Source organism: Camelus dromedarius, chromosome 13 (assembly GCF_036321535.1).
Source record: "Camelus dromedarius isolate mCamDro1 chromosome 13, mCamDro1.pat, whole genome shotgun sequence".
NCBI classification, from domain to species: Eukaryota; Metazoa; Chordata; class Mammalia; order Artiodactyla; family Camelidae; genus Camelus; species Camelus dromedarius.
In genome coordinates this window covers 15,264,053-15,291,979 of record NC_087448.1, presented here as the reverse complement: position 1 = coordinate 15,291,979, position 27,927 = coordinate 15,264,053, and the positions used below count along the sequence as shown (strand labels likewise).

The following is a 27,927-nucleotide window of genomic DNA, read 5'->3' as shown; positions in this document are numbered from 1 at the left end:
TAAGTTATTTCTTACAAAGCTCTTTGAGATTATTAGCTAAAAGCTTTGCGTATTTGAAGATACCAGTAAGACTGAGTGATCAGACAGAGGGAGGCTCTAAACAGAAGTTTGCTCTGTGGTATGGCGTGCCAAGATTACAGTAAGAACGCAGAGAGTCAGCCAAGTGACAAGGAGTTGTTGAAACAAATACTTGATCAGAGTGGGAGAAGTGAGATGGGTTAGGAGCAACTAAAAGAGCTATTTCGAGGCAAGATGGGAACTTGAAAATCAGTGGGAAGCCAGAGATGGGACTTAAAGCAAGAGTAGATAAGCAGTAGGGAAGAAAACAATTTCTTTTCCAAGACACTTCTGACTGACTGCAGGGGAGGACGGTAGCGACCAGGGCGAAGAGTAAGGAGGAAATTGCAGTATAAGTCAAAGATGAAAAATTGCCAGAGTAAGTGTGAGTTTTTTCAGTAGCAATAAGGTGCTGATATTGAAATGGTCCGCCCAGATCGACTGACTCAGGGGACCTAGGGTGACAGGTCAATGTGCTGGTGACAGATGGTTTTCCATTCCCTTTCAATAAAGTGTGAAGTGGAGCTCCCTGATAGCAAGTCAACACATATAAGGGCTTTGAAATTTATTTGTATGTATTGGAATCTGCTATATATCCTTGTACTTTTGGAGACAATTAGATGACTTATAAGTCTGTGGCTTGTGCTTTTTCTTTTATATTTGTAAAAAAAAATTGCAAAGATGGTAATGGGAGCTGGTGTTTTCAGTTCTCTGTCTGCCTTCCTAGGGATTATGTTCAGTTGCAGATATGGTTTTAGGTCCAACATGGGAGGGACAGGGTGAGATAAGATCTTCCTTAACTGGTAACTGGGAAAGTGGTTTTATTTTCTCAAGTTTCAAGGATGAGAAACCTGAGGTTTGTACAAGTTTCATAACTTGTCTAGAGCTCTGTGGCTAGTCACGTTGGGTCATGGTTGCTGTCTGTTTCCTTTTTCTCTTCTCTTTTGTTTCAAAATCTCCTGTAGTGTCGCTAAACAATGTTCCTCCACATATCCTCCATCAACTTATATCATCTATCCTTGGATCTTATTATTAGGAGTTGTTGACAGCAAAGATACTTTCCTCATTTTTAGTGAATATTTTAGCACCCTTTTTTTATTTATTTACACTCCACTATCACTATTTTTTTAGCTTCAATGACTGGAAATTCACTTTGAGCCTTTTAACACTTTGGCTTTACACATCCCTAACTTCTCACTTTCAGTAATTTGCTAAGCTCTGTTGATTTTTTTTTTCAAAATAAACCTTATTTTTTAGAGCAGTTTTAGGCTTATATCAAAACTGTGGGGAAGATACAAAGATTTCCCATATAGCCCCTGCCCCTACACATGCATAGACTCCCCGAGTATCAATATCGTGCTCCAGAGTGATACATTTACTGCCATTGATGAACGTATGTTAGCACATCATTTTTGCCCTAAATCCATGGTGTGCATTAGAGTTTACTCTTGGTGTTGTATATTTTATGGGGTTGGACAACTATAGCGTGACATTTATGTACCATTATAGTATCATACAGAATCGTTTTGCTGACCTAAAAATCCTGTGTTCGCCTATACCCAATGCTGACAACTGCTGATCTTTTTACTGACTCCATAGTTTTGCCTTTTCCAGAATGTCAAATAGTTGGAATCGTACGGTTTTTTCAGGTTGGCTTCTTTCACTTAGTAATAGGCATTTAAGTTTTCTCTCTGTCTTTTCACAGTTTTCTAGCTCATTTCTTTTTAGTAATGGACAGTGTTCTGTTATCTGGATGGACCACTGTTTATTTATCCATTTACGCACTAAAGGGCAACTTGGTTGCTTCCAAGTTTGGGCAATCATAAATAAAGCTTCTATAAAGGTTTTTGTGTGTTTTTGACTCCTTTAGGTAAACACCAAGGAGAGCGACTGCTGAATCATATGATAAAAGTATCTTTTGGTTTTGTAAGAAGCCACCAAATTGTCTTCCCAGGTGGCAGTACCATTTTGCATTCCCACCAGCAAAGAATGAGAGTTTCTGCTGCTCGACATCCTCACCAGCATTTGGTTTTGTCAGTGTTCTGGATTTAGCCTCACAGATTTTTACTTCTCTCTGTGTACCATTCATGAATCCTCTTCATGGACTGTCACTACTGTAGTTCAGAATAAAATTCTTTTTCCTTAGGACTTCAGGATCTATGAACAGTTTATCCACCTTTAATAGTTCTCTCTCCCTAGTCCAACTTGTACAGTGCTGTCAGATTTACTTGCTAAATATCAGCTCTGTAATTTTGCTTTTCCATTCAACAACGATCAGAGACTTTGCCTAGTAAATAAGACTTCTTTGCTTGTCATTTTAAACCCTCCAAGATCTGACTCTGACCTGCCCTTTGAACATAATTTCCTTTTACTACTACCCTTTTTGTCCCCTTCTTTTCAGGTAAACCAAATTTTTATCCGTTTTCCATGTCATCCTTATGTTTTCTTGGATTTATCTCTCTCAAGGTTTTTCCTTGCTTCCCACCATCATTCTTCGTTCAGATGACATTATGCATCTAATCAGCCTGCATGCTACTGTCTCTCCCTCCTGTCTCCCTCTTAGATCTGCTTCTTTTCACCACTTCTGTCAGTGGCTTTGGGTCCAGCATTTCCCTAGTGTTCTACTGGAAGACCTTCTTTAGTCTCCCTCCCTGCAAACTGCTGTCATGAAGATTTTTCTCTTATGGAAATCACAAGCTACCGTTTTCCACCGTGGAAGATTTTGCGGGCTTTCCATTTGCTGAAGCAAGTTCTTTAGCTTGATATCCAAGTCATATTAAGGCATTTACAAAAATTCAGGTGTAATTGACCTATGACATTATGTTAGTTTCGGGTGTACAGCGCAATGATTTGATATTTGTATGTATTGTGAAATGATCACTGCAGTAAGTCTGATTTACATCCATTATCATATGTATCATGGCATTTTTAAATCATACCTCTTGCCATAATACTTTCTTTCACTATGTACTTTTTGTTGTATGAAACACTTTAGGTTGTTGTACACCTCTTTGCCTTTCTATTCTCTCCTGGAGCTTTCCTACTTTGTCCACATGACAAACTCTTAGTTTATCTTTTATCCTGCTGTTTGGATATGACCGCCTGAAGCTCTTCCCTGAGCACCCCAAATACAGTTAATCTGTTCATTTTCTACATGTTACAGTATTACTTCTTTTTCTTTTTTTTATTGAAGTGTGGCTGGCTTACAATATTACATTAGTTTCAGGTATACAATATAGTGATTAGATACTTTTATAAGTAATTATAAGATTATTTATTACATTCCCTGTGCCCTACATTACATCCCTGTGATCTATTTATTTTATAACTGGTAGTTTGTACCTTTTAATCCCCTTCATCTAATCTGCCCATAACCCCAACTCTCCCCCTCTCTGGCAACCACTAGTTTGTCCTCTGTATCTGTGAGTCTGTTCCTATTTTGTTATATATTTTTATTTGTTTTTTTTTTTGTATTTTATATATAAGTGAAAACACAGTGTTTGTCTTTCTCTGTCTGACTTATTTCACTTATTTCACTTAGCATAATGCCCTCCAGGTCCATCCATGCTGTTGCACATGACAAGATTTCTTTTTTTATGGCTGGGTAATATTCCATTGTACGTGAATTTGATCTTCGAACAGCAAGGGTTTGAGCAGGTCCACTTACATGTGGATTTTTTTTCATTAAATATGTACTACAGTACCACACTATCTGCAGTTCGTTGACTCCATGGATATGGAACTGTGGAGAGAGAATCCTCTTTAAAGGTATGTGTGGATTTTCAAGTGCACAGTGTTGGTACCCCAACCCCCATTTTGTTCAAGGGTCAACTCTGTATACCATATCTTCTTTATCCATTCATCTGTTGATGGGCCCCTACCTAGGTTGCTTCCATATCTTGGCTATTGTTAATGTCTGAATATTTAACAATTTTAATTCTTCTAATCCATGAACACAGAATATCTTTCCATTTATTTGTGTTGTCACTGGTTTCTTTCATCGGTGTCTTATTGTTTTAGGAGTGCAAGTCTTTTACCTTTTTGGTTAAATTTATTCCTAGGTATTTTATTCTTTTTGGTGCCATTGTAAGTGGGATAGTTTTCTCAATTTCTCTTACTGATAGTTCATTATAAATGTATAGAAATGCAGCTGATTTCTATGTATTTATAATGTATCCTGTGACTTTATTGAATTTATTTATTAGTTCTGAAAGTTTTTGAGGGGCATCTCTAGGGTTTTCTATGTATAGTATCATGCCATCCACAAATAGTGACAGTTTTACTTTTCCCTTACAATTTGGATCCCTTTTATTTCTTTTTCTTGTCTAACTGCTGTAGCTAGGACTTCCAATACTTTGTTAAATAAAAGTGGCAAGAATGTCTTGTTCCTGATCTCAGAAGAAAACCTTTCTGCTTTTTACCATTGAATGTGATGTTAGCTGTGGGTTTCTCATTAATGGCCTTTATTATATTGAGGTATGTTCCCTCTATACCAACTTTGTTGAGTGTTTATCATGAATGGATGTTGAATTTTGTCAATTGCTTTTCCTGTGTCTATTGAGAAAATTGTGATTTTTATCCTTTCTTTTGTTAATATGGTATATCATATTGATTGATTTGTGGATGTCGAACCATCCTTGCATCCCTGTGGTAAATCCCACTTGATCATAATCTGTGATCCTTTTATTGTCTTGTTGAATTCAGGTTGCCAATATTTTTTCTGAGGATTTTTGCCTCCTTATTAGACGTAGTGGCCTGTGATTTTCTTTTTATAGTATCTCTGGTTTTGGTATTAGGGTAATGCTGGCCTTGTAGAATGAGCTTGGATGTGTTCCTTCCTTTTCAACTTTTTGGGATAATTTGATAAGAATAGATATTAACTCATCTTCAGCTGTGGTTGCCATGAGGTATATGTGTGTGTGTTTGTGTGTATATATATATATGTACATATAGTTTGACATTTATTTTACATTTTCAAATTCTTTGTTGAAGTTCTCACTGTGTACTTTTAAGACTGCTACTTTGAACATTTTGTGAAGTAAATTATTTATCTCCATTTCACTAGTTTTTTTCCCCTGGAGTTTTGTCTTGCCCTTTCATTCTGAATGTATTCCTGTCTTCTCATTTTGTTTGACTTCCTGCTGTTTGTCTCTATAAATTAGGTGAAGTAGTTTCCTCTCTGTCTCTTGAAGGTGTGCCTTTGTCTGGGAGTGTCTATCTGCAGACTGCATGTGCTCAGTGGCATTGGCAGGAGGATTGGAGCCAAAGTAAGCACAGGCAGGGCTTTTTCCAGGGTTGTCTGGAACTGTCGCACTGGTGGTGTGGACTGGAGCTGGAGCCTGGAGTGTGCCAGGACTTCTACTAAGGTGCACTTGAATTTAATGTTTGGAGGAATTTTTTTTTTCCTCTTGACTTGTCAGCTCCTTTGAGGGAAATTCAGTTTCTCATCTTTTACTTCATAAAACATGTAACACACATTCTTTGCAAATATTGGAACAAAATAATTATGATTTAAATAAATGAATTGATGCATAATTCCTTTAATGCACATTCAGGGAAAATTTTTTTAAAAATTAGAACTTTAAGGGAACTTTGGAATAATTTATTCTAACTTTTTCATGTTACATATAAGGAAATCAACTTTAAAGAAGTTCTGCTGCTGTTTTCAAGATCTCACCACTTAACAAAGGAAAAATTAGGACAAAAACCAAAGTCTCCTGACCCTTGGGCAATGCTTTTATATATTTTTAATTATACAAACATGCCTTTTTAAATGTACATGTTATCTTATGAATCTTTTTTGATGCTTTACATGATAATGTGTCCAGTTAGTTACTTAATGTTTTAATGACAATTATTTAAATTATATGAAGATCTTTACTAGATAAGTAGTATTAAAAAATGAAATGTTCAATTGGATAAATAATTTTTTTTAAAGAGACCGTGAATAACACCCTTGACAGCAAACCAGACTGAGGAAGAAGATATACAACTATTACAGAATGAGTTTTATATAAATATTTATTGCCATTCCTAAGAAAAGATTTTAAGAAGAAAACTACCTTTAGAACTCATATAGAAATGAAACCTATTCAGTAGCAAATTATTTTAGTAAAAAATCAGTACAGATATATGATTAGTCATACATATGAATTTAAACTATAAATAACATCTACATTGGTTAAATGGCTTTATTTATACAAGCTGGCTAGTTTATTAATGTAGTTCTCTGATTTTGCATATATATTTTTATTGAAGTATTTTGTGTTTGCATACATGCAAACTATATAAATGTGTAGAGCATCAATTTAGTATGGTTGCCATTTTATACGGATAATTTGATTCTCCCTGTTTTAAAAATTAACAGACATTATATATATTAAAGGTTAATACTGAAGTATAATTAAGAACATGGCATTGTTTTGGGCTCTAGTGAATATTACATTCTCAGAAAGCCTGGAGCATGGTTTCTGACTGTCTCTTAAAATTTTCTTTTTTAAAGGTGTATAAGATTTGTGGCCGTCCAGTCAGAAAACCCACACAAAGCCCCCGCTGTTCTTTTGATGGGAGCAAAGAGAAGCATGGAATGAAGATCTCCACAAGAAACGGTGAAGAGACACTTGCCAACAGAAGAAAGTAAGACATTTGTTTTACAACCAGAAAGAGAAAAGAAAGTAAGCCATTAATTTTACAACAGAATAGAATGTATTCAATTAAGTAGGACAAAATACACTATTGGAGAAACAAAAGTTCAACATTTAAAATTTAGTGGTTCCTCCTATCATGTTAATTAGGAAGACAGGTTCAACTCAGGAGACCAAAATACTTTCAATGATCAGGAACTTTTAAAATAATATACTGTGGCAGGCCTTAGGCACATACAATCATTGTGCGCTTAAAATGCGGCTAGTGTACAACGTTGTAGGGCAGATGTCTAAGACTTAGTCATCTTGCTTAACTGAAACTGTGTCATTGATTAGTAACTCCCCATTCCCCACTCCCTGTGGTCAAAGATGTTGTATTGTACACTTCAAAATTCATTAAGAAGGTAGATCTCATGGTAAGTGAGCTTACTACAAAAAAACAAACCTTTAAAAAATGTGGCTAGTGTGACTAAGGATTGAATTTTTGATGTTGTATAATTTTAACTAGTTTTAGTCTGAATTTTACATGTAGCTAATGGCTTCTATATTGGACGGAATGCAAGACAGAAAGAGTATTCATGTAAATGATGTGGTAAGTATTACTGTAGACTGCTAAGTATCTGTTTAAAAACCAAAGTATGCATACCTTTTACCTGGAATACTGAAAATTACTATCTGTTGATTCAAAATGATAAGCGTTGAGTGGCTTGTGTCTGTAATTCACATTTCTACCACTATGCCCATCATTATTTCACTGGTTAAATTAGAGCCTTCATTAGTGTCCATTTACTTGATAATTGGTGATTAAACTACAAACCTCTTAAAACTGTAGGAAACTGTTATTTTATTTATTGCGGTATTCAGTTGAGCAGTGCTATGTTCTGGCAAATACTAGATTCTCAGTAGGTATTTTTGAATTAAACTGAAATTCACAACTCTGTTTATTAATTCAAATAATCATTTCTAACAATATCTTATGAAGAATTCTATATTTTACGTGGTCTTACTCTCTGTAATGTAAAATCTTTTCTCTATTTTGGAATAGTGCTCTTAATTGCCTCGTTTTCTCCTCAGGTGGGTTGTGAGAACAGGATAAAGATTTGGGCTATTGCTGGCTATTTGCTACAGCTCAAAACACATTGTTTGCTTGCAAAGTAGCTGTGGTTTATTTATTTATTTTTTAAATTTAAACATCTGTAGTGATCAGCAGTCATTTCTTGCATTTGAGAAATCAATATGCTTTGACTGTGGTGGTTCTTATAATAAAACCCAGCCAAGGGTTTTCTTAGGTTCTTCTTAGAGGTCATGTCAGTTTCACTACCAAGGGAACTTAGCTGCTGAAAAACCAAAACAAAACCCAACGCTTAACATGGTTTATTCACTTGCAAAACTAAGACAATGCAGGTGAAATGTTAGGAAATGGCTCAGGAGCAATGAGGGGCTCACATGACTGGGAGGTTTTTGATGATTCTATCCTGGCCATTAAATAGACCTCCTTGTCACCAGTCTTGCAAACTCATTATTTCTATGTCCTTGACCAGTTCAGCCACCATTAGCCATTTCCCATGACTCAGGGTGGACCCATCACAGGCCAATCTCGTGCCACACAAAGTGAGAAACTAGAGGCACTGCACTTGAGCCCGCTTAAGCATTTCATTTTTACACATTTTTTTATTGCTACTCCTGGATGGGACTTAATTGCTATGGCAGTATATTTCTGCTTGATGCCTATATGTTGTGCTGACCTATCCATAAACTAGACCTGAGTTTTATTTATCCTTTCCTATCTATAAAGTAGACTTTGTCAACCAAGCAATGCAGAAGGCTGCAAATAAGAAAAGAATTTATTTAGGCTCTTGGGAATTGCAGTTCTGGAGACACAGGTTTGGGTAAAACTAAAAGAGTGTTGAGGGAAAAAAAGAGTCAGGGGCTCCTAAAGACAAAAGCCACAAGGCTGTGTAAAGTTGTCTGGCAAGAATTATGATCGACTGATGTAAGAAAGGAAATATTTATCCCTAAGGGCTATTTCAGGGTAAGGGCTCAGTGAGTAGAGAGGCGGTCACGAGTTATTTGGTGTAAGGGTCTGATAACTATCTTGAGCTTCTGGAACATTGGGCAGATGTTGTGGGTGCCTGCATTAGGACAATAAGTGGACAAAGGTCAGATTCCATCCAGGCTGAGATGTGCATGCCACACTTCCTGAAAGGCCTTCAGCTCCATGTAGAGAGCTCTCTTAGCAGTACCATTTTGATTTCCCTTTTACAAACTGAATTTTATTTATCCTTCATCAACTATCTTTCCCCATGAGGTCATAAATTGTGCTTGAAGTAGGTGGGGCAGTGTAACAGGAGTGGGCGCTTAGTGAGCCTGGGCTACTTTCCATGCATCTTACTTGTGCTTTTTCTACCTACTTGAGTCTGCTTTCCAATAGATCATTTCCACTTGAGGTTATATTGCTTTGACACAAGTCTGATTGTATAGCCTGGCAGATCGTATATCATTGAGTTCATCTTGGCCACCTCAGGTTGCCGAATCACTTGGTAGCTCATGGTCAAGTGTGCAGTTTCGATCAGAGCCCAGTTGCAAACCAACCAACCAACCAACTAACGAAGCAAGCAAATACAGTTTTTAGCAAAAGAAATGACTTTACTCCAAAACCCTTGATGTCTATACTATGATTCTTCTAATGGGGCTTTCTGGAGTCTCTGTAGAGCATCTTTATTTGCCCCCTGTACTTCGGTCACCATTGAATAAATGAACTGGGTTGTCTGGACTGAACGTCAGAGCAGCTGGGGGCTACTTTACAGATGGGTTACAACAACACACTAAGTTGTAATATGTGTGTGATACGTTTTTCCTAATGTGCAAAGGGACTCAGATAGCACTGTGCCTCTTCCTGAGTGCTAGACATCTTAAGTGCAGACATTTACATTAGAAGAATATCCCAATCAGATTCAGACATTTAGAAACCCTGCTGAATTGTCAAGCACTCAAAATGTCAATATTTTTCCCCACCAGAGTCATTCACTTGCCTACTGTTATCTAGGATGATGTGATCAATATTTTATTATCAGCATGGTGTCCTGTAGGACGTCTAGATGATCACGGCTCATGTCTGTCATGGAGAAGGAGAATTGCCCGGAGGTCTAACAGTGAAGGGATACTTGCCAGCTGAAAGTGAAATGTTCCTAATTGTCCTTACTAAGTGGTAAAGAGATAAAAGCATTTGCCAAATCATTAGCTGGATAGCAGGTGGCGGGACATGTTTTGATTTGTTCTAGCAGATACCACATACTATGTAATTGGAGTCACCCTTTGACTCAGGTTATGATAATCCAACCATCCTCCATGTCGACCTCAGTGTGCACAGACCAGCCAAACAAGTGAGGTCACTGGTGAGGTGTTAGAATCACCGTCACTACATTTTTCATGTCTTTGATGATAACCCTAAACTCAGCAATTCCCTGGGGATATTGTGATAGTGTGATTTATCGTAAGAAATACATATTTGGTGTCTGACACAATTCTTGGCATACAGCTACCAAAACTCTTGGATTTTCCAACGTGATGAAAGCAAAAAAGTGTCTTTCGTTATGTTAAGGAGGTGACTTTTGGACCCCACCTAAGGATGGGGCTGGTTGCCTGGAGAGCCAAACATGTGATTAGAAACTTGAAACTTTCAGTCCCACCTCCCAACCTCCAGTGAGGAGAGAGGGGCCACAGGCTGAATCAATTGCCAATGACCAATGAGTTAATCAACCACACCTGTGTCATGAAGCCTCCATAAAAGCTGCAAAGAGCGAGGTTGGAGAGCATCCGGGTTGATGAGCACGTGGAGGTGCTGGGAGAGCGGAGTGCCGGTGGGGGTGGGGGGGTGAGGGCGGGACAGGGGCAGCGTGGAAGCTCCACACCCTCTCCCTGTGCCTCGCCCTCTGCGGCTCTCCCCGCAGGCTGTTCCGGAGTTACATCCTTTTATAGTAAACTGTTGACCTTGTAAGTAAAACTTACTCTGTGAGCTGCTCTGCCAGATTAATCCATCCTTGGGGAGGAGGGGGTCATGGGAACCCGTGATTTATAGTCAGTTAGTCAGAAGTACTGGTAACCTGGACTTAAGCCTGGCATCTGACTGTGGGGGAGGCAGGGGCAGGGTGCATAGAACCTGTGGAATCTAATGCTATGTCTGGGTAGATAGTTTCAGAATTAAGTTGAATTTTCAGATACGCTGCTGCTGTGAGAAGTTGCTTTTTGTTGGCGTGGGTACCCCTACTTCCTCTCCACCTGTTGGCATTGGTACCAGAACCAAAACAGCTATGATACCCTTTTATTTACTAATTTTCTATGAGAGGTAGTTTTTGGAATTTCAGTTTGGCCCTCACTCCATGAGTGGAGAAACCAGTATGGGGACTGTGCGAGGGGTGCGTGTATCTCATCTAAATATGTGCACAGAAGTGTGAAATAGACACACTTCTATGTACTCAGGGGGCCCAGCGTGAGACCGACTGAGCCTAAAACTTAATTTTCGTTTGACTTCTGTAGGGCCCATTTAGACTGACAAGAGTCTAGTGGCACTGTGGGTCTTCAGGATGAATGTTAACTGAGAGCTAGTGTCTGTTCCTGAGAAGCAAAAGGGCTGCAGGTTTCTTAAGGGATGGCTTGAAGGAAGACTTACACTACATAGTTGTTGGGTTTACGCAGGGTTCTTTCTCAAGAGAACCCTGTCTTGCTGCGGTGAAGGTGCTCGGAAGCTGGGAATTAGGAACTAGGTGAGAGACTGTGAGTTCTTTTTGTGGCAAATAAAGTGGCATTTTTTTTTTATATCTTTAATTTCCAAGGATTTGTTTCTTGTACTTAATTTTTTTGTTATTCGCATCCCATTCTTATTTGATGGGCGAGCTATTTACTTATCACTCTAATTAATATATTAACTAATACAAACTAATAAAGGTTTAGAAATTTTAATTATTTCCTGTAGTTTTGTTTTTTCTGTTTTATGGGTTTCTTTTTTTTTTTTCTGTTAGTTGAATTTTCTACTATATTTCTTTGTAAAGTTCATTTATCCATTTGTAGGAGTTCCTTTTATGTCCTCTATGTGGTTTATTTGTCAGTTTTAGATTTTGCAAATATTTTCTGAGATGATATTTCAATATGATGTATTAAATGTAAGTAAAAGTCAGTTGATGAGTAATTTAGTCTAAGATGATCTTGTTAAATAAAAATTCTTAAGTTTCTCAAATATTTTTTCTTGTTTAAAAATTTCTTGCCTGCATCAGTTCAAAAAAAATTCTACTATACTTTTTAATGCTAGCATTATAGTTTTGTTTCCCTCATTAAATGTTTAATATATAGAGAGACTGTATCTTTACCATATATAAGGTAAAGTTCCAACTTAAATTTTTCAAATTCTGAGGCAGTTTTCAAGGGATGCTCTAAAACAATCCATTCTTTTCCTTTCCTCATTTTTTCAACTTCATACTCATTCCAAATTCCCATAGATACACTGTTTATATTTATATACTCTATTTATAAACTCTCTATGAAATTGTTTTTTGGTTTTTTTCTTTCTTTTTTATTTTGCTTTTGTTACATCTGTCAAACCTCTTTATTCTGTTTTCCAAAATTCTCTTTGATATTTCTGGAATTTATTTTTCCAAATTTATTTTATAGTCTCTTGATTGGAAGTATATTGAATACAAAGATTGATTCAGACAAAGGTATGTTTATAATGCTGTATGTGGCTGCTTTTTTGTCCTGCATTTCTAATGGTTGGCCTGTTGATGGGGTTGGGTTTTCTTTGCAGAGGGTCATGCGGTGCGCTGGTTCAGCCATCCTGGCAAGGAGCTTGCTGCAGCTGGTGAGACTCATACTCTGTGCACTGTAGCCTGCCTTCTTAGGATGTATCCCAGAGAAACGCTTGCTCATATGCACAAAGGACGTTTTTGAATATTTGTTGCAGCTGAGAAATAGAGGCAACCTATATGTCCATACCAAGAGAACAGGAAAAAGAAAATGTAAGACTTTAGAACATTATAGTGCAGTCAGAAGGAAAGAACGTATTTTCATACATCAAAAAATATTGTGATTAGAGAGAAAAAAAGTATTACACTGAGAATAATAGTGTAGTACTACTTATAAATTAAAAACGCATGAATACATAAAATAAACATGTATTTTCAAGGAAAGGACATAGCAAAGTACTTATATTAAATATATTAGGATGGACATTTATAAAATGACAGGAAACGGGATGAGGGATGAAGAAAAAATGAGATAATAAAACAAATGAGTACAGAGGTGCTCAAGGACCAGTGATCATAGTATGCCAGGAATTGAGGAGTGTGCTTAACTCAGCTCTGTGTCTGAGAAAATCAGCGTGTGTTTGCGTATGCATACATAAAAATAAACACACATATTGTTGTTAAAGTTGAGATGAGAACTGTTTTTTTAATCATGTTTTTTTCCTAATTAAAAAGTATTTAAAATCTTTTCACGAGAGCTGATGGTACTCAATTTCTCAGTAACAGTTTTTTGCCATTTCATATGCTAAGCATACATAATTTTTCATCATAGTGTGTAGTAAATATAGTGATTATCCAGACAGGTATAAGATATAATTTGCCAAAAAGAGTTGACTTGTTTGGATTTCCTACTGTAACTCATAATTAAAACAAAAAGAAAGACAAAAAAGTAGATTTCCAATTGACCCACCAAATCATTAACAAAACCACTTCTTTGTGCAATTCATAATAAAGTAGAGTTAGAAAACTTAACATTTCCTGAGTTCGTTTTTACACATTAGCATCATATCCATGGCAGTTTTTCTCTCTTGGGGTGTATTTTCTTTGCACTATTCCCATAGGAATACCAATAGAAGAAACTACTTTCTATAAATTTTAGCCAATTTAAAATTATTAATTCGTGTACTAGCTCAGAAAAGAGAAATGCATCAGTGTCTCTGATGCTGTCTTACCCTGTAAATGAAAATAAACATTCTTCTGATTACTAAATATTTAAAACTCTTTACATATAAATAAGTCACAGTCTTTTAAAGTTGTCACAGTTTACTATAGATTTAATTTCTTTATTGGTATATGACAATTTTTGTTGTTTAAAATTGTTAGATTTATGACACCTAACTTAAAACACATACATATTTTCAGCTCTTTGTGAAAGAGTAAGAGTTTAATTTATATAGTTTTCTATTACTTAAACAATTCTTTAGAGGTTGTGTTCATATAGCCATTATTAACATAAATAATTCGGCTTTTTTTTTCTTTTTGCAGGGTGGTAGCCAACAGTATTTATTAAGTGGTGATAAATCAGTTTTTGGTTTTTAATTGGAATGTTTAGTTCATGTGATCAAAACCCAAACTCTGTCCTGAATAAAATAAAGTGGAAATGAGTTTATTGCAAGGATTTCAGCCTGCAAATGGGAGATTCAGGGCTGGGGGATCAGTGAGTTCTGAGTTGTTCAGTCTGAGGGATTTTTTTTTTTTTAACATTTTTTATTGATTTATAATCATTTTACAATGTTGTGTCAAATTCCAGTGTTCAGCACAATTTTTCAGTTATTCATGGACATATACACACTCATTGTCACATTTTTTTCTCTGTGAGTTATCATAACATTTTGTGTATATTTCCCTGTGCTATACAGTGTAGTCTATTCTACAATTTTGAAATCCCAGTCTATCCCTTCCCACCCTCCACCCACCTGGTAACCACAAGTCTGTATTCTCTGTCTGTGAGTCTATTTCTGTCCTTTATTTACGCTTTGTTTTTGTTTGTTTGTTTGCTTTTGTTTTTTAGATTCCACATATGAGCGATCTCATATGGTATTTTTCTTTCTCTTTCTGGCTTACTTCACTTGGAATGACATTCTCCAGGAGCATCCATGTTGCTGCAAATGGCATTATGTTGTCGGTTTTTATGGCTGAGTAGTATTCCATTGTATAAATATACCACCTCTTCTTTATCCAGTCACCTGTTGATGGACATTTAGGCTGTTTCCATGTTTTGGCTATTGTAAATAGTGCTGCTATGAACACTGGGGTGCAGGTGTCATCCTGAAGTAGATTTCCTTCTGGATACAAGCCCAGGAGTGGGATTCCTGGGTCATATGGTAAGTCTATTCCTAGTCTTTTGAGGAATCTCCACACTGTTTTCCATAGTGGCTGCACCAAACTGCATTCCCACCAGCAGTGTAGGAGGGTTCCCCTTTCTCCACAGCCTCTCCAGCATTTGTCATTTGTGGATTTTTGAATGATGGCCATTCTGACTGGTGTGAGGTGATACCTCATTGTAGTTTTGATTTGCATTTCTCTGATAATTAGTGATATTGAGAATTTTTTCATGTGCTTTTTGATCATTTGTATGTCTTCCTTGGAGAATTGCTTGTTTAGGTCTTCTGCCCATTTTTGGATTGGGTTGTTTATTTTTTTCTTATTGAGTCGTATGAGCTGCTTATATATTCTGGAGATCAAGCCTTTGTCGGTTTCACTTGCAAAAATTTTCTCCCATTCCGTAGGTTTTCTTCCTCTTTTATTTCTGGTTTCCTTTGCTGTGCAGAAGCTTGTAAGTTTCATTAGGTCCCATTTGTTTATTCTTGCTTTTATTTCTTCTAGGAGAAAATTTTTGAAATGTATGTCAGATAATGTTTTGCCTATGTTTTCCTCTAGGAGGTTTATTGTATCTTGTCTTATGTTTAAGTCTTTAATCCATTTTGAGTTGATTTTTGTATATGGTGTAAGGGAGTGTTCTAGCTTCATTGTTTTACATGCTGCTGTCCAGTTTTCCCAACACCATTTGCTGAAGAGACTGTCTTTATTCCAATGTATATTCTTGCCTCCTTTGTCAGAGATGAGTTGACCAAAAGTTTGTGGGTTCATTTCTGGGCTCTCTATTCTGTTCCATTGGTCTATATGTCTGTTTTGGTACCAATACCATGCTGTCTTGATGACTGTAGCTCTATAGTATTGTCTGAAGTCTGGGAGAGTTATTCCTCCAGCCTCTTTCTTTCTCTTCAGTAATGCTTTGGCAATTCTAGGTCTTTGATGGTTCCCTATGAATTTTATTATGATTTTTTCTAGTTCTGTGAAATATGTCCTGGGTAATTGGATATGGATTGCATTAAATCTGTAGATTGCCTTGGGCAGTGTGACCGTTTTAACAATATTGATTCTTCCAATCCAAGAGCATGGAATATCTTTCCATTTTTTAAAGTCTTCTTTAATTTCCTTCATCAGTGGTTTATAGTTTTCTGTGTATAATTCTCTCACCTCCTTGGTTAGATTTATTCCCAGATATTTTATTACGTTGGGTGCTATTTTAAAGGGGATTGTTTCTTTATTTCTTCTGTTGATTTATCGTTAGTGTAAAGAAATGCAACTGACTTTTGAACGTTAATTTTGTAACCTGCTACCTTGCTGAATTCTTCAATCAGCTGTAGTAGCTTCTGTGTGGACCTTTTAGGGTTTTCTATATATAGTAACATGTCATCAGCATATAATGACACTTTTACCTCTTCTTTTCCAATTTGGATCCCTTTTATTTCTTTCTCTTGCCTGACTGCTGTGGCTAGGACTTCCAGGACTATGTTGAATAGGAGTGGTGATAATGGGCATCCTTGTCTTGTCCCAGATTTTAGTGGGAAGCTTTTGAGTTTTTCACCGTTGAGTACTATGCTGGCTGTAGGTTTGTCATATATAGCTTTTATTATGTTGAGATATGTTCCCTCTATACCCACTTTGGCGAGAGTTTTTATCATAAATGGGTGTTGAATTTTATCAAATGCTTTTTCTGCATCGATGGAGATGATCATGTGGTTTTTGTCCTTTCTCTTGTTGAGGTGATGTATTACACTGATTGATTTGCGTATGTTGAACCAGCCTTGTGTCCCTGGGATGAACCCCACTTGGTCATGATGTATAATCTTTTTTATGTGTTGTTGGATTCTATTTGCTAAAATTTTGGTGAGGATTTTGGCGTCTATGTTCATCAGTGATATTGGCCTATAATTCTCTTTTTTGTAGTGTCTTTGCCTGGTTTTGGTATCAGGGTGATGGTGGCTTCATAGAATGAGTTTGGGAGTATTCCCTCCTTTTCAATCGTCTGGAAGAGTTTGAGAAGGACTGGTATGAGTTCTTCTTTGTATGTTTGGTAGAATTCCCCGGTGAAGCCGTCCAGTCCTGGACTTTTATTTGTAGGGAGGTTTTTAATTGCTATTTCTATTTCCTTTCTAGTGATCGGATTGTTCAAGTGTTCAGATTCTTCTTGATTCAGTTTTGGTGGACAGTATGTTTCCAGAAACTTGTCCATCTCCTCTAGGTTATCCAGTTTGGTTCCATATAGTTTTTCATAATATTCTCGTATGATATTCTGTATTTCTATTTTGTTTGTTGTAATTTCTCCATTTTCCTTTCTTATTTTGCTAATTTGTGCTCTCTCTTTTTTCTTCTTTGTGAGTTTGGCCAGAGGTTTGTCGATTTTATTTACTTTTTCAACAAACCAGCTTTTGGTTTGGTTGACTTTTTCTATGGTCTTGTTAATCTCTATTGTATTTAATTCCTCTCTGATCTTTATTATTTCCTTCCTTCTGCTGCTTTTTGGGGCTTTTTGTTCTTCTTTTTCTAATTCATTCAGGTGGTGGGTTAAATTGTTTATTTGAGATTGTTCTTCTTTTTTGAGGAAGGCCTGTATCGCTATAAACTTCCCTCTTAGCACTGCCTTTGCTGTGTCCCATAGGTTTTGAGTGGTTGTGCTTTCATTATCATTTGTCTCAAGGTATTTTTTAATTTCAGCTTTGATTTCCTCATTGATCCATTGTTTTTTCAATAACATATTGTTTAATCTCCATGCTTTCCTTTTTTTCTCCTTTGTTTCTCTGTTGTTGATTTCCAGTTTCATGGCATTGTGGTCAGTAAAGATGCTTGAGATAATTTCTATCTTCTTAAAATTGTTGAGGTTTCTTTTGTGCCCAAGTACATGATCGATCCTGGAAAATGTTCCATGTGCACTTGAAAAGAATGTATATCCTATTTTTGGGGGGTGTAATGCTCTGAAAATATCCACCAAATCTAGTTTTTCTATTGTAGTATTTAATTTCTCTGTTGCCTTGTTTATTTTCTGTCTGGAAGATCTGTCTAGTGATGTTAATGCAGTGTTAAAATCTCCAACTATGATTGTATTCCCATCAATATCCCCCTTTATCTCTGTTAGGAATTCTTGTATGTACTTAGGTGCTCCTATATTGGGTGCATATATATTAACGAGTGTAATATCCTCATCTTGTATCACTCCTTTAATCATTATAAAATGTCCTTCTTTATCTTTCTTTATGGCCTTTGTTTTAAAGTCTATTTTGTCTGAAATCAGTACTGCAACACCTGCTTTTTTGGCTTTTCCATTTGCATGGAATATCCTTTTCCATCCTTTCACTTTCAATCTGTATGTGTCCTTCTCCCTAAAGTGGGTCTCTTGTATGCAGCATATTGAAGGTTCTTGCTTTATTATCCAGTCTGCCACTCTGTGTCTTTTGACTGGAGCATTTAGTCCATTAACATTTACAGTAATTAATGATAGATGTGTGTTTATTGCCATTTTGAACTTATCTTTGCAGTTGAATTGGTATATCCTCTTTGTTCCTTTCTTCTTCCTTTTGTGGTTTGGTAATTTTCCTTTGTATTTTCATGGATTTTATTTAATTTTTGTGACTCCTTTGTAAATTTTTGGCTTGTGGTTACCCTTTTTTGTAAATCTGTCAACCCATTACTATAACTGTTTTTATTAAACTGATAGTAACATGATCTCAAACCCATCCGAGTGTTAAAAAATTTAAAAAAGAAAGAAAAAAATATTCTATATTTCCCTGCCTCCCTCTCCCACTCTCAGTGATTTGTATGTCTTCTTTTATAATTTCATGTTTACTTTATTTGTAATTCATGAGTTATCACCTTTCCATTTTTCTGTAGTGTTTCTCATTTCTGTAGCATCCTGCTGCTTTTCTATTTAGAATAGCCCTTTCAATATTTCTTTTAGCATGGGTTTAGTGTTGCTAAACTCCTGCAGCTTTTTTTTGTCTGTGAAACTCTTTATTTATCCTTCTATCCTCAAGGATAGCCTTGCTGGATAAAGGATCCTAGGCTGCATCTTTTTTTCATTCAGGGCTTTGAATATATCTTGCCACTCCCTTCTGGCCTGTAGTGTTTGTGTAGAGAAATCAGCTGAGAGCCTTATGGGGGTTCCCTTGTAACTTACTCTTTGCTTTTCTCTTGCTGCCTTTAGAATCATTTCTTTATCCTTGACTCTGGCCATCTTGATTATGATATGTCTTGGTGTGGGTCTATTTGGGTTCTTCCTGTTTGGGACCCTCTGAGCTTCCTGTACTTGGATATCTGATTCCTTCTTTAAGTTTGGGAAGTTTTCAGTCATGATTTCTTCAAAAACCTTTTCAATCCCCTTTGATCTTTCTTCTCCTTCTGGGACCCCTATTATGCGAAGATTGGGACAGTTTATATTATCCCATAGGTCCCTTATGCTATTTTCATTATTTTTTATTTGCTTCTCTTGTAGTTCTTCTGAATGGGTGCTTTCTATTGCCCTGTCTTCTAGATCACTAATTGGTTCCTCTGCATTATCTAGTCGGCTTTGCACAGCTATTAGATCATTCCTCATCTCTGTCAATGAGTTTACCCATTCTACTTGGCTCTTCTTTATAGCTTCAATTTCATTTTTGACATATTTTATATCTCTAAACACTATCTCTTTTAATTCCTTCAGCAATTCGATCACTCCTTTTTTGAAATCTTGATCCAGTAGACTATCGATGTCTATTTCGTTGATCTTTCTTTCAGGGGATTTCTCTTGTTCTTTTAATTGGGAAAGGTTTTTCTGCTTCTTCATCTTGCTCATACCTCTTTGGCACTGTGGTTTATGAAGTATCAGTTGTTTATTTTGGTCCTTAAGGATTTTATCTATCTGATGCCTATTTAGGACTAGAACTTAGGAAAAAAAGAAAAAAAAAATAAGAGAGAGAGAGAAAGAATTTTAAAAGAAGGGAGAAAGAGGGTTTGAAAACAGTGTATAATGAATAATATAAGAGTGAGTTGAAGCAGAGTATTAATCGGGTTGAGACGTCCTTTTGAAACCTTTCCAAAAAACGGGGGCGGGGAGATGAATAGATGTATTTGAAACCTGTGCCTAATCAATAGCAGGACATCAAAACCCAAGAGAAATAGAAATGAATTAAGAAGTAAAGATTAAGAGAGTAATAGAAAATAGAACAGGTAAAAACAGATTTAAAAAAAAAAGGGGGGGGGTGGGTTTGTCGGTGTTCTCCTGGAGTCTGTGTGCTTTTAATGTGAAGTCTTTCTGTCTTCGTCCTGTTTTGGAAGCTCAGCTTGCTGTTTTCAGAGGCCCTCCGTTGGCGCCCTCTTCTGTGCTGCTCCCAGCACCTGTCGGCAAGCAGATCGCGCCTCCTCCTAACACTGGGTCAGGTGCAGCTCTCTGCTGTGGGTGGGCGGGTCGCTGCCCCTCCGGATGCCGCAGTCAGATGTTGCAGACTGGCCGGGTAGGAGGGCGGGTCGTGCCCCCTCCCAGCACCTCGGTCAGGGGCTGTGTTCCTGCCCGAAAGGCGGGGGGCCGCTCTCGCTCTACCTGCGCCGCTGCCAACAGCAGCTCAGCTGCTCTGTGCGGCTGCGCGCTCCGCCCTGGTTGGCGCTCTGTGGGTGGGCTCGGGGAAGACCGAGGGACAGCGCTGTCCCTGCTCCGAGCCAAAACCCAGCTCCTTGTTTGTCTTTGTGGAGCAAGTTCTCTGAGGGACGAGGATGGAAGGATCCTATCTGCCCGGGGCTGCAGGCCAGTCTCAGTCTGGCCTTTGAGGCTGCTAAGCCCTTCGGTGCGGATGCAGGTTTCGCCGCCGCCCCCGCCTGAGTGCTCAGCGCGGAGGATATGGCGGCTGTGCCTGAGCCCCTCCTCTCTTTCCCCAGAAACTTTCCGCGGGTTTTCAGAGATGGGGGTGTGCACCCTTCCCCGGAGAGCACATCAACCTTGCTGTTTTATGGAGAGCCCAGGTTGTTCTGCCCTGTGCACCCACAGCCACAGCGCGCAGCCCCTTGCGTTCCCCCGGGGCTGCCTCCGTGCAGCTGCCCCCATCCTCCGCCCGGCTTGGGCAGCCTGGCCCTGCCCGCGGCTGCCGGCCCGCATCTCAGGCTGGGTGTCGGGGGGACGCTCTGTGCCCGTTTAACTTAGTTCTGTTAGTCAAGGGCTGCTCTGTACAGATACGAGCCTCGGAGGCTCACCCTCCGTCCCGCTGGCCTCTCAGTTGGAGAGGGGAGACCCAGCGAGGGAGCGCCAGTCCTTCTTTGCCGCTCCCTCCCCGCGGGACCCGTCCCGCGCTGCTTTGCCTTTTGTTCTTTCTCTTTTCCTTTTCTCCTACCAGATTTTTGGCGTCTTTATCTTTTGAAGAGGGCGATGTTCTGTCGGAGTTCCACAGGTGCTCTGGTTGGCTGAGTGGGTCTGTAGATGTGGGTTTTGGTGTATTTGTGGGAGAGGGTGACCTGCGAGCGTCCTTCTACTCCGCCATCTTCTCCGTCTCCCCTGAGGGATTTTTAATGGGATAAATATGAAAGTTATTTGGCTTCTTCAGGTGACTGGTTTCCCATTGGTCTTTTTTCTTACTTGGATCACGGTAGCTGATTTTGGAGAACAGGAGGCCCAGAGGTGGCATGAGCATGCTTGGTGTTTGGGGATTGGGTGATGTCTTCTGTTCATGTCTGAGAAGGGCTGTAAATGCCTGTAAGATTTGGTTATGTTTCCTCTATGCACCTGCATTGATGTCTCCATTTTGTCCTTGACATAAATGACTCAATTTTAGATGGGTGCTACAGTGTTTTACAAGATATATAGCATACTGAAGTAGTAGTTGGGTTTAAGGCTACCATCTTGTTCTTTGGTTTCTCTTTGTCCTTTTTTTTTTTAGTGGAGGTACTGGGGATTGAACCCAGACCTCATGTATCCTAAGCATGCACTCAACCACTGAACTGTACCCACACTCCCATCCCTTGTTTTTTTATTCATTATTCCTCCTTTCTTCCCTTCTTTTGAGTTTAGCTAGTATTTATTATGTTTTATCCTCATAGCTTTTTAGTCTTGTGTTTATTATTCTCATTAATGGTTATCATAGAGAGGACAATACGGATTTTTAATTTTTGCCATTTACTTTAAATTAAAAGCTTTACCACTTCATTGAACAATGTAAGTACCTCCATTATACTCCATTACCCTCTTCCTCTCTTTTGTGCTGTTTTGCTAACAAATCTCTTACTTCTACCAACATTTTGGCAGCCTACCACACCACCCCATCCACCTGGGAGAGGGGCTTCAACTCTTGCCTGCCTCTCCCCTTGAGTGGCAGATGGCAGGTAGTGACTGACACTGGGGGAGAAAAGGCTTGCCCTTTGCTCAGGGTGGTGGAGCCAGTTATGTGGTGAAATCTGCACTTCAGCACTCCCTGTGGAATCTGGCTGAAGCTGAGACAACAGCACTGCTTAACTTCTTCCTCCGCCTTGTATCCCTCTTCCTGCACAACCTCGCTCTGAAGAGTAGTCCCTCCGTCAGTCCTCTGCATCCACATTCCTGTCTCAGGCGCTGCTTCTAGGGAGTCTGACCGAGCGATGTCTGCACAAGCTACTAAAACAACTGCAGACTCAGTGTAAACAGAGGTATATTCTCCTATCCTCAAGAGAGGTATCTCTCTATGCATTCCTAAGTTCCTAACTTCTTTTGTGATTTTGTTTTGTTTTTTCTCTCCCTTCTTCCTCTGAATTCATAGAGAACCTTCCTGTTGAATGCATTGACTTCTTGTTCTAACATTTGAAGAAGGAATGTACTTGGTAAAATCTGCCTCTGGACCTAAGGGTTGTGTTAAATAAGCTTGTTGATGGAGTCGATCAGTCTTCTGTGAGCTCAGAAAAAGAAGAGATCAACTCTACAGTTTATTTATGCTTTGATCAGATTTTGGAGATGCATTTATTCAATCTATGCTGTTTTTCCCCATGGATGTAGCAGGCTGATAGTGAGCTATTTAGAGACTTGAGTTATTGAGATGCCGGTTACAAAGGTCTCCAAAAGTTGAGAGAGGCAAGGGAAAGCTACTGCTCCTTTAAACACCTAGCAAAGGGTCACTACTTAGCCTTTTTGGGGCAGAAACCAAAGCCAGCTGTAAAGGACACTGCACTGTCTAAACCAGCCCAGGCAGAGTGGTTTCCCTGTGGCAGTTCCTGCCCACCGCTTGATTTCTTGAAGTTAGCTGGTAAGAATAAGCTATTAGCAAGCTTAAATCGGTGATAATTAGCTGTACATTATTATTTCAAAGTGGCGTGGCTGTGCCAATTAAGTGGGTAATTAGGAAAACCCCAGGACAATAAATTAAGACAGAGTCTCAACACCAGTGCCCCATCTGTTCTCCAGCAAGCATTCCAATTAGCCAAAGCTCTCATTTAAGAATGTGCCAATTAAGGGGGTCGGCGGCTTGCATGTGTGTGTAATGGGGCAACAGACACTGTCTTAGGTGCTCAGTACAAGTCAGATATTTTTCATGTTAGAGATGTTTTGATGTGAAGGTGGGGAAAGGAGAATTTTTAGAAACATTAGATTTTTAATGTTGGAAACAATATAAATTATTAATTTTTGTTTCCATTTTCTCTTCAGAACTTATCTGGGAATATTGTATCAATAGGGAGTTCCGCTTTATGCTAATGTGATGATTACATCTTGATTTGAGTGAGAATTTTACCACTTGGAACAGGAACAATTTTATTTGTGGAGGATGGGAACTAAAGAGGACACTTGAAATTGCATAGTTTAAGGAGAGGAATGAGGCAGGGCATGATTCTTATTCAGGCCGGATCTGTCTGGGAAAGCAAATTAATTGTTACCCCAGACATCATGAAAGAACAGAGTGATGTGGTTAAAAATGACTAAATCAGGATAGGAAGAAACCTTAGACACATACTGAGTGAAGAACACTTAATGTTATTTAGGGTTATTGCCAAGATAGCTCAAAAGGTTCTTATTAAATAGGATCACTTAACTTAAAATAGGTGAATTTATAGCTACATTATCAAACCTTATTTAGCGAAATACTTTATTAGTGAAACCAAGATTAATTAATTTTCAAAGTTCTTGATATGTGTGTCTGGGTATATTGTTTATGTGGGTAAAGGAGCATTGATACACTGGGCTTAATGAATTGTGTGTATACACACTCAGTGGATGAAAATATCCCTGGGTCAGGAAACAGTCACCTCTTGGAGAAAAAATTTAATACCATTTATAGGACTGGAGAAAGCAATTTCCAATCTATTTCCTAAGAGGAAGTTAGTGCTTCTTTGAGGTGCCATTATTATTTATTACCTGTAAGTTTAATTTACTAAAATAAAAGGTCATGTTCCCTTCAATAAGAACATTTCTGTTTAATTTAAAACAGTGCTTAGTGAGTGGTGGCAGTGAGGGCATCCGGGGGAGGGCAGGTGAAGGTCAAGCTTTGGAGAGGGGGCCAGAGGCCAGGCCAGAGCAGGGCGAAGGAAACACGAGCACCAGGCAGGCCAGCGCCAAGCCCCACGTGAATAATGAAGGGCAAGACCCCAGGGGTCAGAACCCAGGCCCACAGGAAGAAGGAATGCCAGAAGGCAGAGCAAACATATGGCAAAAGTTTAGGCTAGTGGTGCTTAACCTTCTGCAGGTCATGTATCCCACTGAGAATTTGAGAAACACATCCCAGAAAAAGAAAGTTCATAAACAAATACCTGCAAAATTTTGCTGCACTGAAAAGCAGTGGCTCCACCTAAAATGAACATAAAAAATAAAAACTTGAAACTGGGTTTACTCTTACTTTCTAGACGTTCATGGAAAGATTAACGACCAGTTCATGGAATATCTGAAACTAAATCCAAGTGATGGAAAATTAAGCCCATAGTCAACAATATTTGTGCTGAAAGGAGAGATGGTCCAACTACTTGGTATAAACTAGAAGTTGAAATTGTGATGGTCTTAGATGTGGTTCCGTGCACATGGTTGGTGTCCAGTGGATGCTGCTCACTTTGTTTTAATGGTAACATTATTGAAAATTACGGGAAGCAAACTTATGTGGTTATCAGTGTCTACAGTTAGAATTCTCATCGCTTACTTGCTTAGATGAAAATAGGCTTAAATCAGGGAACATGAGATTTATTCTAAATTCAAGTTATATTGATGGTCCATAATGCTTTGGGCTTCAAGTTAATTTATGACATCTGTAATGTTGAGGCTGTCAGATTTTAGTTAATGTGAGTAGAAATCTCAAATTCCTCACTGCAGAAAGAATAATAAAAATTTTTCTTAGCCATAGGAAAATGACCTTTAAATTGGACATTTTTTCAAACTGGCTCTCCAAAAACCTTCTATTTCCCAGTAAGTAGCAGCTTTGCCAGATGAGCTAGAAGCTATTCAGTAGTGTTTATAATCATGACTGTAGGGTTATCTAATTTATGTGGCTCAAAATATACCCCCACCAAGAACATCAAGCTGTGAATAAATTTCTCCTTGTATAATATACTTGAGAATAGGTTTCCTCCTCTACTCTCCCTCCACTTCCTCCCCCTCTTTCTTCCTTCCTTTCTTCCTTCCTTCTCACAAAAAGTGAATCTTCTATCCATTTTCCTTTGGAAAGTTAGTGAATGTCTGCAGAGTTGAAAAGAACCTCAAATTCAACTCGATTTTTTTCTCTCAAGCTTTGTAAGAGATGAGGAGGACTTAAATTTGTGTCATATTGAAATTGATGATTTTTATAGGGGTACATAAAAGCTATTTCAGAATTTTTAGCAGAATCTATGGGACCTGCATCAGGATGATGAGTGAGGCTCATTTCTTTTACTAAAGTAGCAAAATTAATTATATTTAGAAGCATCATGAGGGCTCCATCTACAGCAAGAGCGTCAAGCACTTTCTTCCACTTGGTTTGCATAGCAAAGAATGTTCCATCAGTTTAAATCTATCCATGGCATTTGCAGTGTCTAAATCAGGCATACAGATAAGAGGGAAAAATGGGGAGCAGGTAGAACCAAGAGATGCTCATATTTTTATCCAGCTGCTTGTTGAATGGAAGACAGAGGTGTCAATTCCTCCATAAGTGTCCTCAAAAATGTATGAAATGTTTCTAGAGTGAAATAAATCACTTGATAGAGGCACTGCTTTAAAAAAATTTTTCTCATCTTCACTCCAACACACAAATTTTTGTCAACCATTTCTAGGGCACAACATGGTCTCCAGAATCACATGTGGAATCTTTCTCTTGGAAGTCCGCCTGGTGAAAGTTTGACGGTAGTTTTGGGATGATTCTTTCTGTTTAGGGTCATATTCATAGACTTGCCGACTTTCAGAATTAAATTTTCTACTAAAAAATTACGATTTATTCTGTTTGATGGCTTTTGAAGATCAGCAGGTCTAAGGTGCTCCTTTTGCTGTGCTGGTTTGTCCCTCCTTCAGCAAAGATCTTGTTAGACATGGAACGCTGCAACTTTGGGTCCTGCAAATTGAGGGACTCCAAAGGATTTATAATCTTCAGTGTATTTGGTTTGTCTGCATTTTCTAGTGTAAGTTAAGCCTTATATAAAATAAAAGTATGTATGAATAATCATAATGGAAGGATGTATTTAGTTCTGATCATATGGACTATATTTTAGATGTCATAATTGGGGAAATGTGATTATATGTTTTTCAACCTTAGTCAGCAGTATTCTGTGCCACCTTTCAGAAGCTGGGAATACATAATACCTGGGTTACAGGTAATGTTCAAAAGTAATTTCTTCCAAAATGAGAATTATTAGAATAATAGGGATATAATTGAAGACTAAAATAAATTTCTTTGAACCTTGTTTACTATAGATTTCCTGACCTGAAAGGCCATCTTGATATCAGAATCCAGGAACACAAATAGTTGCCCTGAGAGGTATACAGTAACTGAAAATAGAAGTGAGAATAGTTTGTACTAGGTGTATATTGTCCAGCAATCAGACAGGTTTGTACGTGGAGGTGACCAGGAATATCTGATGAAAGTCATAAAATAAAAGAGAAAAGAAGAAATGAGGAAGAGGGCCATTTTTTGGCAGACTGTCAAAGTTAAAGTTTTTTGTTAACATTCTGCTCATGCTGAGAGAGGAAAATATTGTTCTGAATATGTTTTCATTGTCCCCTAGCCATGGAGTTTATAGTTGAAATGTTAGCAAACACAGAAAATATCTTAATGCGAAAGAGAGTAACTTTCAAGCTTTGACCTAAAATGCTGAATCTCAAAATACAGGTATGTTTCTTTGTGTAAATGACCTATATTAGAATCGTTAGATTTGCAAATATCCCATTTAGCTTAATCTTCTCATTGGTCTTGACCCAGTCAGGTCCTAGGCATTTTTTTCTATTGAAAAATTAATAGCATGCTTCTTGAAACTAGTGGAACTGAACAAATAATTACATTTTTTTATTAAAATGAACAAAAAGTTACGAGGTAGGAGATATTATATCACATCTCTTTTGGGATGGATGCTCAGTTTATTACTATCTGATTTGTTTAAATACTGGGTGCTTGGTCCTGTGTTTATTTTTATAAATGAGTTAAGGTCTTGGTTTAATGTCCTTTTTAATGGAGAACAGAGTAAGTGCTTCTTGAGGTACATTTTACAACATGGGAAAATGGGATGAGAGCTTGTTCTGAAAACCTCGTTTTGACATCAGGTTTAAATCACTCCCTTTAGAGGAGGATGCTTTTGGAAAGGGTGCTTTTTACTGGTGCATTAAATAGGAATGTGTTGGGATTGAGGGATATCGAAAAGTGCGCATGGAGGTGTCTGAACTGTTTAGGTGGCTTTGCACGTCCAGCTCAAGGCTGGTGTCAGATCACCACCTGGGAGTCTGCAACGTGCAGTGCCTGCCAGCAAGGAATCCTCTGCAGAGGGGCTGGGAGGGTGTTAGCGTAGTTCCAGGCTCTTCCCCGTTATCTTCCCTGGTTCTTCTCAACCTACCGCCCACCTGAACCCCAGCAGTGCTGCTGAGAAAGCACAGGGCATCTGCTAAGGAAGGACAGTCTCCTCTCACGAACAAGAAGACTTCCCAACAGGAGGAAGAAACCAGAAGTCATTTAGTCCGAAGGAAAAAAAAAATCCTTCTCTTTGAGAATGGTGCGGTTTCTTAGGTCACAACT

General features: G+C 38.3%; 1 protein-coding gene across 3 annotated transcripts in view; it reads left to right on the top strand.

Moving 5' to 3' along the window:
- GPC5 (glypican 5) overlaps positions 1-27,927 on the top strand; it is a 1,164,489-nt gene that overhangs the window by 248,648 nt on the left and 887,914 nt on the right. For all 3 annotated transcript variants that reach the window (XM_010980223.3, XM_064493032.1, XM_064493033.1), the window contains one exon: positions 6,560-6,693. In XM_010980223.3, coding sequence (XP_010978525.1) covers positions 6,560-6,693 — 134 coding nt within the window. The remainder of the gene's footprint in view (positions 1-6,559; positions 6,694-27,927) is intronic.